General features: G+C 47.7%; 3 protein-coding genes across 3 annotated transcripts; 2 read left to right on the top strand and 1 right to left on the bottom strand.

Moving 5' to 3' along the window:
* Nucleotides 1–1,113, top strand: LOC112903272. Its single transcript, XM_025972507.1, has one exon. It carries the CDS (start codon nt 59–61, stop codon nt 923–925), a length of 867 nt encoding a protein of 288 aa, XP_025828292.1. The 5' UTR covers nt 1–58; the 3' UTR covers nt 926–1,113.
* A 444-nt stretch (nt 1,114–1,557) lies between these two features.
* On the top strand, nt 1,558–2,113 carry LOC112902014. The gene is made up of 2 exons (XM_025970904.1): nt 1,558–1,879; nt 1,975–2,113. The coding sequence occupies exon 1, from the start codon at nt 1,558–1,560 to the stop codon at nt 1,867–1,869; it is 312 nt and encodes a 103-aa protein (XP_025826689.1). The 3' UTR covers nt 1,870–1,879; nt 1,975–2,113.
* Nucleotides 2,114–6,160: 4,047 nt separating this feature from the next.
* On the bottom strand, nt 6,161–8,111 carry LOC112902693 (amino acid permease 3-like). The gene is made up of 3 exons (XM_025971863.1): nt 7,501–8,111; nt 7,034–7,391; nt 6,161–6,939 (listed from the first exon to the last, which is right to left on the bottom strand). The coding sequence occupies exons 1-3, from the start codon at nt 7,926–7,928 to the stop codon at nt 6,304–6,306; spliced, it is 1,422 nt and encodes a 473-aa protein (XP_025827648.1). The 5' UTR covers nt 7,929–8,111; the 3' UTR covers nt 6,161–6,303.
* Between the last annotated feature and the right edge of the window lie 8,236 nt (nt 8,112–16,347).

Below are 16,347 nucleotides of genomic sequence, written 5' to 3'. Positions count from 1 at the left end.
CTTCCTGATCAAGTGACCCTTGAGGAGAAGCACAATCCTTGTTGCAGGCTGCTCTGGCATGGCTGCGGTGGCCTCGGACCGTGCCGAGGTCGACACTGCCCGCCCCTTTCGGTCCGTCAAGGAGGCGGTCGCCGTGTTTGGTGACCGCATCCTCGTCGGTGAGGGGCACTCCAGGCACAGTAGCAGTGCTGCCACCATTTCCACCCCCAATGCCAATGCCAGTGCTAGTGCCAATGGCATGCCCACCGCAAGTGCCAAGCATGAGGCTAGCAGTAGCAGCAGTACCATGACCTTTTCCCCGAACCCGATGGCAGAGGCTGAAGAGGAGATCATGCCTGCCGCTGTGCCGATGTACTCCGCACCGTCCTCGCCGCCGTCGCTCACGTCGTCGCCATCGCCAATGAGGGCGTGCAGCGGGCGCGGCGGCGACGACCGGGACCGCGAGGCGGGTGGGCTCGTGGTGATGCGCTCCATCCAGAAGCTGGAGGCGGAGGTGGCCGAGACGAGGCAGGAGGTGGCGCAGCTCAGGAAGCGCGGGAACGAGATGGAGATGGCCGTGGCCAGCCTCAACGCGCAGCTCCACCAGGGCCTCTCCAAGCTCGCCGAGATGGAGGCCGACAGGGCGGCGGCTGCGGCGCGGCGCAGCATCGGCGGCGACACCGACGCGGCCTCCACGCTCCGGAGCGAACGGTGGGGCGGCGGTGACAAGCTCGGCGCGAGCGAGTACCTGCCGTCGTTCTCGCACGCGCTGAGCCTCGGCGAGATCGACGACGCCGAGCTGATGGGCAGCCGGAGGAGGAAGGCGCAGAAGGTGAAGCCCATCGTGCCGCTCATCGGCGACATCCTCTTCTCCAAGAGGAAGAGCACCAAGGAGAAGGGAGATGACGGCTTCTACAGTGGTGATCTCTACAGCGTTCTAGGCTAGGCTGATGATCAGTGCACTGTGTCTGCTCATCTCGTGGTTGTGGCTGCGTGTGTGCAATTTGTTTCTTCTGCTTGGGCTTTTTTTCCCTCATCTTTTCCTGAAGCTCTTGTTTGTGTGGCTTGTGCAGGGGAGTGGAGTTTGTGTAAATGTACAGTATCTTCGGATCATGAATGAAAAAAAGTGTGTGATTGCCTAGACTTTACTGAATGTCTGAATTTACATTACCATGGCAGTTTCAGATACTTCTATCTACTAGTCCTGAAATGCAAATGCAAATGCAAAAAGAAAAAAACAAAGTATTTGGCAGTGGCCAATTATAGGGGTTTTCAGAACTACCTCTGTCCACAATTCTCTCTGCACCTCTCCCTGCATTCTTGGCCTCCACATTTCCATTGCTAGCTTCACCTCAGCCAAGAGCTCAAGATCCACAAAAAGGCAAACAACATAACAGATCAAAACTTTTTGGCACAATTTTGTTTTCCCCACAATCCAAGAACAGGAGCGCGCGCGGAACACGGCTGGCGCCATTGCCATGCGCATCGCCTCGCCTCGCTGCTCTTGACGCGCGCCTAGCCCAGCTAGCGTTCCCGGCCGGTCGATCGTCAGCTGACCCGGCGGCGACGACGACAACCATGCCGCCCAAGCAGGATGACGGCCAGGGGCAAGGGTCGCCCGGCGGCAGCCTGTGCTTGTGGATGGTGACGGTGCTGCTGCTCCTCTCCCTGCTCGCCGGCGGCGGGTGCCTCGCGGGCTACATCCTGCTGCCGCCGCACGAGGCGCCGGCGTGGCTCCCCGCCGTCGGCCTGGCGCTCGTCGCGCTCCCCTGGGCGTTCTGGATCCTCACGTGCGCGTACCGGTGCGTCGCTGCCCAGGTCGCCGAGCGCAGGATGATGGCCGTCGCGCCGGTGGCCTCCGGCAGCATGTGCTCGCGCTCCGGCTCATGAGCAGTAAGCTGTAAGATTCTTTGCCGTGTAAACTTCTGCTCATCAGCTGCTGCGGCCATGATTGAGAAATTAAGATCATGCTCGTATCTCGTCGGCGTTTTGCAGTGTTATTAGGATCACTGAAGATGCAAACGATGTGAGGCGACAGAGAGATTAAATTTCGTCAGCTCAGTCTACAAATTTGATGAAAACTGGAGGATGCCAAGAATCTGGAAATTATTGGAGATGAAGAACTGTAAGGCCCCGTTTCCGACATGGGAAATGTATATAATTTTTCGATGAGCTCCTAGCAAGCATTTCTTTCTCCGTGTAATTCTCGCGAAATTTTTATGATGAGTTGGTGGAAATGGAGCCAGAGTTGTTGAGTTGGAACAAAAAATGGACTAAGAGTGTTATTTGTAAAAATACAATAGGTATCAAACGATTAATTAAGAGAAATCTCATTTTAGCATAGATTACTGAATCGTCTTGGTATTACTGATTGGAGATTCTTCTGGGCCGGTCTTCACATTAGTCCTCATGTAACGCTCTAGGATGAAAAGAGAAATAATCTTAATTAGGAACTCCAAAATAAAACAAAACTGGACTAACTAGTAACAAACAATGGCAATCCCATTATATTACCCCCATCTCTATAAGTACGTAGAAATTACAGCAAGTAATACTTAAATTGGGAAGCCAAAATCTAGACTTACAAAGTCATGACATATGCACACACGTGAAGGTGCAATGAAATGCAAAACTTGTGAGTGGGAATGAAAAAATATACAAGATATATTTAAGGCAACAACATATAAATATTTGCTAATAGAAATATAGCACAAGTGGTAATGTCGCAAATTATATGTATGGGTATTATGATAAATAATTAATAAATTAGTGATACTAATGTATAAAAGTTCTTATTGGCTGTGGGTCCCAAATATATCCATGAACTTCTTATATTATACATCGTGTAATTTACTCATGTCTCTTAAACACTACTATAGAAACTCTCATGTCTCTTATCATGCCAGCTCCCAGCTGTACGCACACGAGTATCCCAGTTGGATCCTATTATGAACCAGCATGTTAGTCAGACCAAATATTAGTTAAAAAGAGTAGTAAAAATATGTTTCCGGAACCAAAGCCATCCTACCAACACGGTCACTGTCCCAATTCACAAGTTGAGTTATTTTACATCAAGTACATGCACATGATGTCCGGCTGCAGAGGGACTCTCCCTCACTGATGTGTGGACCGCACTGCACTCAGGTCCACACGTCAGCGGGTGAGTCTCCTTGCAGTACGGCAGAGGAGAGTAGGAGACTCATCCCTATTTCCATACTTGGTTGCTAACTCAAGAGAGAGTTCTATTCATTTTGACCGTGTTTATAAAACTTTTGGTCAACTATTTAAACATCTAAACGACTTCAAATAAAGAAGTTTCTATTGAAAAGGTGATCTTGTTAAAATCTACAGTTTTCATATAAACATTATTTCTGAAGTTTATGTATCCCTTGATGACTTTGTTGTAGATCTCGTCGCGAAAGTTTTAAATATTTCGAACTAACTGGCCCACTCGTTAAGAAAGTTTCAATAACTAGTCAAGTATGTTAAATGTTGATATTGTCGAAAAGTTCCAACTTGAAACTGACCAAATTATCAGGCTTCTCATCAACCTCCTTTTCTAAGGGATACAGCCCAATGCACATAAACGCTAAAATTTCTTTTGTTCATGAACCTACTAGTTGCCTGTCAGTGGAGCACACTATGCATACATCCAGAATAGTGGAACGGAATATATCTTTTCGCTGATAATATCGCAGCAGCTTCTTCAGATGTGTTGCTTCAATGAAAACAAAAGCATGAACTGTGCAAACAGTCTACTGATATATGCTCTGCGTGACGAATAACTTATCAGGATGTTGTAGCGGATTACCATGTATACATTCCTGCCGCCGTATTCTTTTTTCTGGGAAACGCAGACAAGTAGCAGAACTTTGAGAGGAATACGTACAGAATATTTACCGAACGTATTCAAAAGTTTTTTGATCATAACTTTATCTGTGATATCGACCTCAGTATGCTTAGTCACCAGAAATTCAACTGGTAAAGGAAATGGTAAATCCAGTCGGTTTCGGTGATTTTGCTACAACTACATCAAAAGAGCACAAGAAAATGTGGAGGAGCAAAAAAAAAAAACAGAGAGAACTAGCAATGGAAAATAAAAAAGTGAGAAGCAAGTCTTAAAAAAATATTAGGAAAACCGGCCTGTTGTCACACGGTTATTGATGTCCCGGATACAACGATCTGTTCTAAGTCCACAAATAAACCTCATTTCACTAAAAGGTGAAAAGAAAAGTGATCAACGGCGCTGCAAAAAAATAATCTGAGTTACGGCTAAAATAACCAGGCCAGCCTCGTTTTCCGGTGAAGATTCTGTAGCCTATGTGGTCACCATAGTATGGAAACCAATGCAACATCCTCCAGCGATCAAGGAGACGCTTCTCCTCACGCAGCATTAGGTTGTTGTTTATCATGAACAACAGCCGGGGCAGGGGGCAGCTACTCATGCACAAAACACACTAAGTAACCGAACCGAGTTTGGCTTGACTTGCGTCCATCTTTTCTTTCACAAACAACGTGCTGCTTCTCATCCCACCAGCAAGGAACACACTGCAACAAGTCTTAAGATATTCTTCACTAATGGACCCTGATGACAAAGTAATTTTTGAAAATAGCTCCTTTTTGAAAATGCCCCAAACCAGCAAAACACAAAGAAGACACCACGAAACACAGCATTTGCATTGCCTTTAGGACACTGTGAGAAGGCAAATAAAATTGCTGAAAGAAAAGCAGCGCATGGACCAAAAACCATCCGCTCCCGATCATGCCAAGCAAACCTGCCCATCACACGCCCATGATTGCAAAATATCAGAGGATCCAACAACCAGCAGGAGTGCAGGGATTCCCGTCCTCCATGAACCATTCTTTTTCCTTACCCCTGCAGGGATCTCGGGCCATGTCAAAGCAGCCATCACCTCGCCTGCTGGCCAATCAAGAGGAGCTGCACACCAATGGTCCAGACGAGCACCCTGGAGCAGTAGTACCAGTCGCCAGGACCCCAGCTTAGATCCAGTGCGCATGCGATCTCATCCTATCTCGCCATCCTCTCCTCCATGTCTGCGTGTCTGTCCCCTCCTTTTGGAGGAAGAGCAAGAAGGGGACTTCTTCTCAGCTGTCATGGTCCAACAGTGGACTCGCCACTACTTTCATTCTTTCCTGGTGATAGGAGATATTCCTAACCGAGATCTATCGATGGAGCTTGTTGTTGATAATGGTCCATGGTGTGATCATGTGTTGGGCTTGTCATGTGTACAATGTGTGGGCCTTGGGGGATCTTAGGGAGATCAGGTGGTGTAGATCATTGGCATGCCAACATATCATGAGGTCAGAAACATCTCATGTGCAAAAGGGTTTCATTTCTCCCCTCTAGTGTACCGACCCGTGAAGTATGATCGAACAGAATTTGCACAAGAGATTGTACTAGAATGTTTGTGGAAAGAAATAAATCTAAGCGACAATATGCATGCCTCGCAAGGATGTGCGCCATTTTCATGTTAACTTTGAAATCATTTTAGCACTATCAAGTGGTTTCATGGAGTCTTCTTTTATGTTCCTTTCAAGTAGTACTAGTCAAATCCTATATCAAACCGTAGTCAAACCACTCCTGAAACTTTTTGTGGGAAAAGAAGGTATGGAGAGTTGGAAATGGATTTTTCCTATATCAACAATGCGTTGACCCTTCTTGCCGCTGCGGCACTGCACCCCTTACAAAGTCGTCGTTGTCGCCACATTCTCTGTATGGCTGCTAGCACTATATACCTCTCTCATTCGCCGGCATTGCCACACCATTGACTTTTTCCTATCTCCGGTGGTAGTGCGATTTGATACCGCGTACCACCATCTCCGCCCAAGAGTCTCCATTCTAGATCTCGTATTCTCCGCGTTGCGTCTAGGTTATTCATTTCTCATGGTTTCATTTTAGCATGTTGAACCTACATTCTATCCCACTGACATTTCTAAGTTGGGGCCATTTGTATTTGAACCACGAGCGTGGTGAAAACTAACTTCAAACTATAGTAGTGGTAGAAGAAGTCAACAGCCTCATCAATAAAAAGTATGAAGTCAACAAATTGGAAGGGGCGTCTTCAGAGAAAATAGAAATTAAAAAATGAAGCAGAGGAAGGGTGCGCGCTGGAATTAATTAAGTTCTGCACATAATATGAGAATCTTCAAGGCCCTAGACGAGAAAATGCCACAAAAGTTCAGTGGCTTTGTTCTCCATTTCCTTACAGCTGAGCTTACACCTGGGACCCACTGTCAGTAGTGTAGCACACACTACGCATGCCCACGGCAGCACGCGCCTCGTTCCGGCCCTGAACTGAACTACTAGCCGCTGAACGGGCGGTACACCTTGAGCGCGTCGATGACGTCGGCAATGGAGCCGGCGGCGGCGGCGACGGACACGAGGAGGCAGGCGGCGCTGAGCAGCTGCAGGCAGACCCATCGCGTGCTCCCCCTGCGCACGCCGCGCTGCACGACGTACATCTCGATGGGGAAGTAGACGGTGAGCGGCCAGAAGGAGACGGCGCCGAGGAGCCCCACGACGTCGCCGAAGAAGGGGAGGAGCATGGCGGCGACGGTGGTGAGGCACACGAACGCCGTGCGCCAGGTGAGTCGGAACACGCTGAGGGCGAAGGGCCCGACCCTCACCTCCCGGGAGACGAAGGCGCTGTCGGGCCACGCCGCCGCCGCCCACCTCTCGACGAAGGCGAAGATGGGCTGGCAGAAGACCTGGTAGGCGCCGACGAGGTGCACGACGATGGCGACGTTGGCGACGTCGAGGAGCCAGAAGGGCTCGTAGAAGCCGAACCCCGTGAGGAGGTTGTCCGGGGCGGCGTCGCCGAACGCCGCGTACCCCATGCACCCGCACAGCATGTAGAAGACCGTCGTCGTCGCCACGCTCACCATCGTCGCCTTCTTCATCACCGTCGCCTCCGACGGCGGCGGCGCCTTGATCGTGTCCTGGTTGTTCGGAACAGACAGGTGTACGGCGGGGTCAGGAACAGAGGAGCGAACAGAGGAATGACAGAGGAGCTAAGAACAGAGGATGGCTTGCCTGGATCTCGATGAGGATGATAGAGTAGGAGTAGGCGAAGGCGATGTTGCCGAAGGCCTGCAGGCTGCGCCAGACTTTCTGGGTGGAAGTGACGCCGTCACCGATGGCGACGCCGGTGAGGCTGCCCTTGAACCCGCCGTTGGCGACGGTCTGCATGACGCCGAGCGCGAGGCCGATGCCGGAGTAGGTGAAGGACATGACGGCGGCGACGATGGAGAGCCACCATATCTGGTCGAAGTCCGGTATCTGCGAGAAGACGACCTCGGCGGCGCCGAAGAGGATCATGTAGGGGTTGCTCGAGCTCCGGCACGGGTTCTTGTGCCCCTTGTCGTGGAAGCAATCCGCCCTCTTGATCGCCCTGCCCGACCGATCGATCCATTGCAGTAACCAAGAGCAGTTAAGTAACTGATCAATCACCTGATTAATTAAGCAAGCATGAGAAATCAAATCACTGGATTCTTACATACCGCATGCTGATGGAGGCGGCGATGGTGTATCCGATGGCGACGCCGAAGAGGTTGGCGTACTGGATGGCGCCGCAGAGGCGGACCTTGGCGCCGCCGAGGCTGGCGCGGACGGCGTCCATGTAGGTGTAGCTGCGCTTGCCGGCGACGGGGTCGCCCGAGCGGTAGCACTCGGCGAGCAGCGTGGAGGTGTAGTAGATGACGAAGGCGAAGAGCAGCATGACGGCGGGGCCCGCGGCCCAGCCGAGCTGCGCGATCGCCCACGCCAGCGAGAGCACGCCGGAGCCGATGACGGCCGTGACGATGTGCGCGCTCGCCGTCCACACCGTGCCCGATCGCCGCGGCCGCCCGTCGTCGTCCAGCCACGCCGCGTCGCGCGCGTTCCCGGCCTCCGCCGACACCTCGAACGGCGCCGCCTTCGACGACACCATCTCCGGAAGCTAGCTCTTGCTAGTTGCTGGCTGGCTTGAGAGCGAGCGAGAGACAGAAGCTCGGAGGAGTGGTGGAACTTTGGTGTGTTGGGGAATGGGGAGGAGGGGGAGGGAGGTAGAGGTATATATAGAGACGACGGCAGCGGAGGTCGGGGAGAGAGAGAGAGAGGCGTAGGGGGGTGGAGCTTGGAGCAGCATGTGGTTGGCGTGCATGGCGGCGGCGGTGGCTGGCTGGGCGTCCGCGTGGAGGGTCAGCGAGGGGAGGAGGACGTGGTGGAGCCTTGTCTCCTTTCTAACTTCCACTGGCGCCGCTGCCGTGGCACCTCACACCTGCTGATGAATGACCATCCTCCTCGCCAAGCTACCTTTAATTTCTCTTTAATTTGCTCTGGCGATTAGCGCCGATGCGAGACGATGAGCAGGTGTAAGCGTGCTGGGAGTACGTACGGCACCGTACCGCGTACGTAGACATGTACATGTACGTGTACGTACAGGGAGTGGTACGCGTGTGCGTGTCTAGAAATACCGTGATGCGGCCAGCCACCATGACAAAGACGGCCGGGAGAAAACAGTCGTCAACCCCCCCCCCCCCGCCCCCCCCCCCGCTTTGTCCAAAGATTTGGACCAAAGAATAAATTTAGAAGCCTCCTTTTATTTTAACATAAACGGACTTGCTAGCACCCGGATATCCGACGAGGCTAGTATCGGACGGTGGCTGAACCGGTAAAACCCCCACCGCAACATATGTGATGTTACATGCAACATTTAGAAATTTTTGTAACATCTAAAAATACAATATGCAACATCAGAAAACTTCTTTAACAACATGGTCAAACACAGTTTGCAACATCAAAAAATATGAAAAATAGCTTACTCCCATCCAATAAAACCCTAGAGAAAAGTTATGCAATAATATGAGTCACTCGTTGCAACACTCGAAAAAAAATTCAATAAATTGTTGTAACACCAATGTTCACCAATTGCAACATGTAAGAACACCAATTGCAACATCATGCCCCCATCCTCCATAGACTTGGCGAATTCAGGAACCTCCATCTTGGATTTGCCTCCTCTACCATGAATCAAGGGGCTTCGACTTGCTCATCCACTTCTCAGCGAGAAAGCAGCCCGGTGGCGGATTTCTACCTCATGATAATGACAAGATCAAATACTTCTAGATCCGAGTCTCTTGCTGGAGTATTTTGCCACAGCGGCATGATTGGGAAGTCAAGGGAAGTCTTACATGGCCTCTCCGCTGCTAGGGATGGTGAGGAAGGAGAGGATTCGGTCGATACGAGCACAACCTCCATGAATCTAGGCATGACCTCCATAGATCCTGCCTTCATCGAACTTTCTGCGAACAACAGCTTGGGAGGTCGCAACGGCGGTGAGCAGAAGCAGCAGGCGGAGCAGAAGAGTTTGCAGGGGTTGGGGGTTCCCACGTCACCTGTCGTCGTTGCACTTGGCCGGCAAGCCTTGTCCCTGGCGGCGACATGTGCTTGCCTTGGAAGTAGCGAGCTCAGCAACAGGGGTGTGCCTGCGTAGGCCGCCTGCCGCGTGCTTGTGCAGATATTGAAATGAGAGAGTGAGGCAAGAGATAGTGAGATCAGAGAGGATAAAGTTGATTCAGAAGTAGTAGCAGCAAGGTTACGTGGATAAGGTTGTGCCACGTCTCCCCTCCGAAGGGAGACACACATCCGGACGTCTGTGAAGTAGCATTTCCATAACATAAAACTGCTGAAACTAACTCGTTTGGTGAAAAAGATTTGGCATCAACCTCTACCTATATTCAGGAGCACCGGGTTGATTGAAAAGCGTTCTCTTCTAGATCTTCCCGACGGAGACCAACCTCTACCTATATGGCGCGTTGACTCCGTTCTGACTTCTCAGTTTCTCGACCAGAATAGGAACAAGAGCGCTGGCCCCTCTCAAGATAGTCAATGGGACAGAGCGCCGAGGCCGATTCGCGTGTAGCTGGTCGGCCACAGTGAGAGGCGCCCCACGTCCGGTGGTGGCTGCTTGGTTCGGCGGTACCCTACGCTCTCTCACTGCTGCTGCTGCGGCAGCGGCGGCCAAGTGGCGGTGTGGTAGAACAGTGACGATGAAGGCGATGGGGCATTGGGGCCATCTTCATCTTCCGTCCCCGCTGAATCGGCAGCTCCATTCCCGCTGTTGCCTCAGCTTTAGCTTAGCCTTTGCCCGCATGCCCCGTGGAATGAAACTAGCTGATCATCCCCTCTATTCAAGGATGTATCTCGCATGCCCCAGCCGCCATCATTGATCGATCTACCTGCTGCAAGTCGGTGACATGCTGCTAGGTAAGGAAAATGGATGTATCTAATATTTGTGAGCATGCGTGCATGATCGCTCTTCGCCCCCACCCGCATTGTCGATCGTCTTCCTCGTGAAAGTTTCTGTAGCGGTCGACAAGAGCACACATTGTACTTTTCTCTTCTCAGGAACCAGCGGGGTTTGGCGAAGATGGACCTGTCCGGGAAGATAAATAACTATAAGCGCTACAAGCTAACGCTACTGCAAAATATTTTTTAGGGACGGGTAAAAATCTGTCGCAGTTAGAAATACTATTTGCAGGGCGGGTAACGTGTCTATCCCTAGAAATCGATTTGTAGGCGTGGGTTAAGCCATGACCCACCCCTACAAATGAATTTCCGAAAACAAAAAAGTTAGAAAAAAACTCAAAAACAGCAAAAGAAAAAAGAAAAAAATATCCTAGCCAACCGACCACCACCACAAGCCCATCTACTACCGAGGTTCGATTTTATTTATGAAATATGCACACTTGCATAAACCGAGGTTCGAACCACTTGCCTCAAGCCTCATGTTCACGTGTGCCCTCCTCTCCACCACAGCTCACAATCATTTGTAACTTTACGAGGTATGCTATTCTTTTGTATTAACTTTGAAATGGATTTGTAGGAGCAGGTAATGTCATCACCCGCCTCTAGAAATCCATTTCTAGGGACGGGTGCCGCCATCACCTACCTCTAAAAATATTTTTCTATTTTATTCCAAAAATTCATTTAAATCTTTAAATATAGTAAAAAAAGTAAAACTTCTACACTATGGTCATTGTGAACTATAGATACAGAAAAAAAATATACCAAATATATTTCGGTGTATATAAAGGTTAAGATGTGGAAACCTCAAAGTATGACTTGAGTTATATGAGATACTGTATAGTCATAGCTATTAGAGAACTTATAATAATTTGTTGGACTATTAAATGACCTTAAATGAAAAAGTTAACAACTAGATCTCATCAACCTCTACAATTTTGGTATAAAGTTTGACTTCATCCGAGATCATAGAAAAAAATTTCTTTGTGTGAGACCATTCGTAGGGGCGGGTCATGCCATCACCCGCCTCTAAAAATGCATTTCTAGGGGCGGTGATGGCGTCACCTGCCCTTAAAAATGGTGGTCATTTTCAGGAACGGGTAACACCATCACCCGCCCCTAAAAATATATTTCCAGAGACGGGTGAATTGTTATAGCAATCCCTCTCCGTTTGTAGGAGCGCTGTATCTTTTGGGCCGTCCATAGGAAAAAACTGAGCGCTCTATGAATGTTTTTGTAGTAGTGTAAGTGGACAACTTATAGTGTGTCCATCTTTCCTTTTCTCTTTTACCATGAAAGGAGTTCCCCTCTTGTACTCGGGTAAATTCATGGCGGAGTCCTCGTGTACTATTGTACTGTAGTGACCTAGATATCTAATAGAAGCATATATATTGAGTATCGCGACGCTGTCTCGGAGAGGAGGAAGGAAGATGAGTAAGCAATTTAGGGTTTGTTCGTATAACTCATGTTCAATTCACATGGTCAGATAGTTATTCGAATATATTTTTCTGCACATCGCATATGAATTTGGATATTTTTAGATGTGAGATTCGGATATAAGAATGGCTAAATCAGTTGGATATTGGATGTCCTCGACTAGATAATCCATATAGTTAAGTCAGATATCAAATTCTGATAGTTGGACCGGATACCCATTAGGCTTGGCCTGCAGGCGTGCACTTAAGGCCCAAGAGTGTAAGTGAAGCATAGTTCTATATTTGCTTTTCCTAAACTATTTGGAAGAACTTTTCTAAAAAAACTGTTTGTAAGAACAAATAAGGAACTATGCTCAAACTCTAACTTCACTATATTATTTAAAAATACTAAAAATATATATTTAAAATCATACGAATTGTTAGTAAATAAAAATGAACCTTGCAATTTACAAAAAAATAATCAATTTAATGTGTTACTTTGTGTTTGTAAAGTTTTTTTATTTTAGAAATATACTAGGAGTTTGACGAGCATTCAGGTAACTTTTTATTTTGTTAGAAATTATAAAATATCTTAGTTTTAGTGGTTCTTGAGACAAGTTTAACTTGACCGAGGCACAAAATGTTACAATACTTAGTTCATTTCTATTTCTTTGAATGATTTATCAGTGACATTTTGGATATCATATTCTTTAAAATACAATTTTTTGTAGAACCGAACATAGCGAAAACTGGCATACTTTTGTGTGACTAGATTTTGAGATGAATCTATTAGTATCAACTTTAAATATCTAAACTCAACATGTTCAAAGTAATTTGAAACCAAAATTTGGTCAAATTTTGGACGGTAACTATGTGCATTTTGATTTTCTCTCTGTCAATCATTGTTGCCAGGCTTTGTTTAAAAAAAATCATCAAAGAAGGCTTTGTTTGCTGTTTCGGCCCAGTTGTGTGCCGGCAGTTGGGTCATAACAAGATCCCGATCGAGAGAGTGAGTGGCTCAAAACAAAACGTTGCATCTGCAAACATCTGGGCCAGCATTAATCAAGGCCGAAATGAATCAGAGATATGCGGAAGTCAGAACCCCGTCTTATTTTTATTTTATTTTGAAAGAACGCCGTCTTATTATTAACTGATGTATTCAGCCACACATTATTCTTCAGTCATGCATTTGCGACTAAATCGACTGGATTGCAGTCTGAACATTAAAAACAACTACTCGCTAAGCATAATCGAGTTGGTTGCTGTTTTGCTGCTTATCTTCACAACTATTTCGTTTCTAAGAATGCTTCGCAACTCAAGATTTTTTTTTTAACCTTTTTTAAAATTTTATTTTAAAAATAACCCACCCAAACAACTATTTTCAGATCTAACCCTTTTAGTCGCGTCACATGCATTGGCGTGATAAGGTGTACCACGTTCGAGCGCACGGGAGGGGTCTGCCAGCGCAAATTCCACATGTCAAGATTGTCATGCCACTCCAGCATGATAGTTTAGTCTTGTCAGGCTATTCCCGCCGACGCGACAAGATCTCGTCTTAGAAAAATTATATCTTCTTCATACGAATTCGGATGAAGATGATTTTTATATGAAAATTATAGCCCTCAACTAAGATGCTTAAATAATTGATTTACATTTTAAACATCATATTTGTGCCTCTATCAGATCGTCTCCAACTTGACATGTTCACCATAGTTCAACCAAGAAATTTCTATGTAACATTTGATGTATGGAATAGCATAGAATAACAAATAATAATTTGATAAGAACTAATACAATCAAAAATCAAAATGTATGGAATATAATGTAACACTCTAGATATTAATGATAGCTTTAAGTTAGAATAAATAAATTAACAATTTTAAGGGAAGGGGTGGTAAGCATCACCACAAAATCCTGGTGCTTATAATAGGATTGATTCAGGTGGAGGGGAGGTAGGGAGAGCGTGGTGAGGTTATTAAAACGAGCAGATAGTGGCTCCCACAGAGATCGAGGCTACATGTGGGCGGCGGCGGCGCTCAATGGGCGGCACGCCCAAGAAAGTGGTGGGAACGACAAGTGTACCACTGCCAAGAGGATCACCATTAGAAAACACAAGTTTCCATGTAGCTTTACATCCTAGGTAAAGGCCAAATAAATGTAGAGCAACATTTTCCCTAGAAATTTTGGTGGGGAAAAACTTCTATGGATAATTTCGACGGGAAAGGAAATATGCCCTATGGTTTGTGATAAAAACACCGGGGAAAGATTTTCCCTATAAACTATTGAGGGTAGTGAGACTTGCTCTGCTAGGTTGACCTACATAGAGAGTTTCTTTCCCCGGATCAAGCAAATCCGCTACTTCCACCGCAGAGCACTAGGCAAGCTGAAGCACCGCCTTGCCTGTTCGCCGGCGGGCACATGACTGTTCTGCAATTTTCCCGTAGCCACGAGGTGGGTCTAAAGAAGGAGAGGGGAAGTGCATTACATGCACACGTGGATAGGTATCACTACTAAAAAAATAGTTTTTAGGTGCGGGTAAAAATATATTTGTAAGGGCGGTACGGTGCCCGCTCCTGCTTCTCGCAGCTACAAATGCTGTTTGCAGGGGCGGGTAACGCGCCCGCCCTTGGAAATGGCGTGACTTGCCCCAACAGATCAAATTAAAAAAAATGCCGGCAGCTGGCACCACCACTCCACCGCACTAGCAGCCGCCGCTGCTCACAGCACCGGCAGCTACTGCTCCCCCCCCCCCCGCCGACTCGGAGCGTGCCGCCGGGGACTAAGAGCATCGCAGTCGCCACCGCTCATGCGCTTGCTGCCGGAATCCTCCCATGCGCTCGCTCACCGACGAATCCACCCATGTGCTCGCCACCTGATCTACCCGCCCGAGCGCTCGCCGCCAGTCCTGCCCGTGCGCTCACCGCTGGATCGGGCCACCGCTGCCACATCCGCCTCCCTCTGCCGCGCCGCGCTGCCACTGCTTCCCCGTGCCATGCCGAGCTACTACTCCTCCCCCGCGCCGGCAGTTCCCCCGCACCGGTAGCTTCACACGCCGCTATCCCCCTCGTGCCGCGTAGCCCTCCTAGCATTGCCGCGGTCCCCCTCGCGCGGTTGTGGATCCGGGTGGCGGGAGAGAGAAGGGGAGGTGGCGGGGAGGGAGGAGCGGCTCGATCCGCGCCGTCGCAGCCCCCGTCGAGCGGTCGTGACTCCGCCAGGCGGGAGAGGGAAGGTAGGTGGGGGATGGAGAGGAGGGGAAGGGCGGCGAGGGAGGGAGAGGAAGACAAGGGAGGATAGCGGGGGAGAGAAGGGAGGGGCGACGCGGCAAGAGAGGAGGGGATCGAGAGAGGAAGGGAGGGGATCATAGGGACAGAGAAGGAAGCAGGCGGGTTGTGTAGAGGCCACGGCGGTGCGCGATGGGCGGAGGGCGAGGGGGCGCGGATCGATGACGTGGGATCTGGAAGCGAGCGGGGGATGGCTCAATTTTTAGGGGCGGGTGCTAGAAATGGATTATCCGCCCCTAAAAATATTTTTCTACTTTATTCCAAAAATTCATTTAAATTTTTACATATAGCAAAACAAATAAAAAAAGTAAAACTTTTAAACTGTGATTATTGTCAAATGTAGATAAAAAAAGTATGCTAAGTATATTTCAGTTTATATAAAGTTTAAGGTGGTGGAAACCTCAAAGCATGACTTGAGTTGTATGAGATACTATATAGTTATAGTTATTAGATAATTTATAATATTTTTTTGACTATTAGATGATCTTAAATGAAAAAGTTATCAACTACGAAATTGTAGGTCTCGTCAATCTCTATAGTTTTGGTATAAAGTTTGACTTCATTCAAGATCATATGAAAAAGTTATGTATGTTTTTGCGTGAGACTATTTGTAAGGACGGGTGACGCCATCACCCGCCCCTAGAAATAAGTTTCTAGGGGCAGGTGACGCCACCATCCATCTCTAAAAATATTTTCAGTTTTATTTCAAAAAAATATTTAAACCTTTCCATATAGCAAAATAAAATAAAAAAAGTGAAACTTCTACACCATGGTTATTATGATTTATAGATAAAAAATATGCCAAGTACTTGAGCTGTATGAAATACTATATAGTCATGGACGTATATAGGTTCATAGTCATATTTTGGACCATTAAATGATCTTAAATGAAAAGTAAACTACAAAGTTTTAGATCTCATCATTCTCTACAATTTTGATATAAAGTTTGACTTCATCCAGATCATATGAATAAGTTATAAATTTTTTGTGTGGAACCATTTTTAGGGGCAGGTCATACCATCACCCGCCTCTAAAAATGGTGATGCCATCACCTGCCCTTGGAAATGCCACCATTTCCAGGGGCGGATGGTGGCGTTATCCACCCCTATAAATACTATTTTTAGGGATGGGTGTTACCATGATCCGCTCCAGAAAATGATGCCCATTTGCAGGAGCGGTTGATGGCGTAACCTGCCCCTAAATATACTTTTCTAGAGACCGGTCGGATGGTATAGTACCCCTCTCAATTTGTAGGAGAGGGTTACTTTTTGACCCTCCTCTAGAAAAAAAATGAGATGTTGCTACGAATCGTTTTTAAGTAGTGTATGGATCTACGGTGAACAACTTAAAAAATTTATAAACTTTT

Source organism: Panicum hallii, chromosome 8 (genome assembly GCF_002211085.1).
Source record: "Panicum hallii strain FIL2 chromosome 8, PHallii_v3.1, whole genome shotgun sequence".
NCBI classification, from domain to species: domain Eukaryota; kingdom Viridiplantae; phylum Streptophyta; class Magnoliopsida; order Poales; family Poaceae; genus Panicum; species Panicum hallii.
Note: the sequence above shows the minus strand (reverse complement) of the source record. Positions and strands in the feature narration are given on the sequence as shown.

Bases quoted from the DNA above. Each gene is read 5' to 3' on its own strand.
- LOC112902693 (XM_025971863.1), bottom strand. From the start codon at position 7,928: ATGGTGTCGTCGAAGGCGGCGCCGTTCGAGGTGTCGGCGGAGGCCGGG. The intron at 7,392-7,500 runs GTATGTAAGAAT...TCGGTCGGGCAG, and splicing joins GCCGCCTCCATCAGCATGCG to GGCGATCAAGAGGGCGGATT. The intron at 6,940-7,033 runs GCAAGCCATCCT...CCGAACAACCAG, and splicing joins TCATCCTCATCGAGATCCAG to GACACGATCAAGGCGCCGCC.
- LOC112903272 (XM_025972507.1), top strand. From the start codon at position 59: ATGGCTGCGGTGGCCTCGGACCGTGCCGAGGTCGACACTGCCCGCCCC.
- LOC112902014 (XM_025970904.1), top strand. From the start codon at position 1,558: ATGCCGCCCAAGCAGGATGACGGCCAGGGGCAAGGGTCGCCCGGCGGC.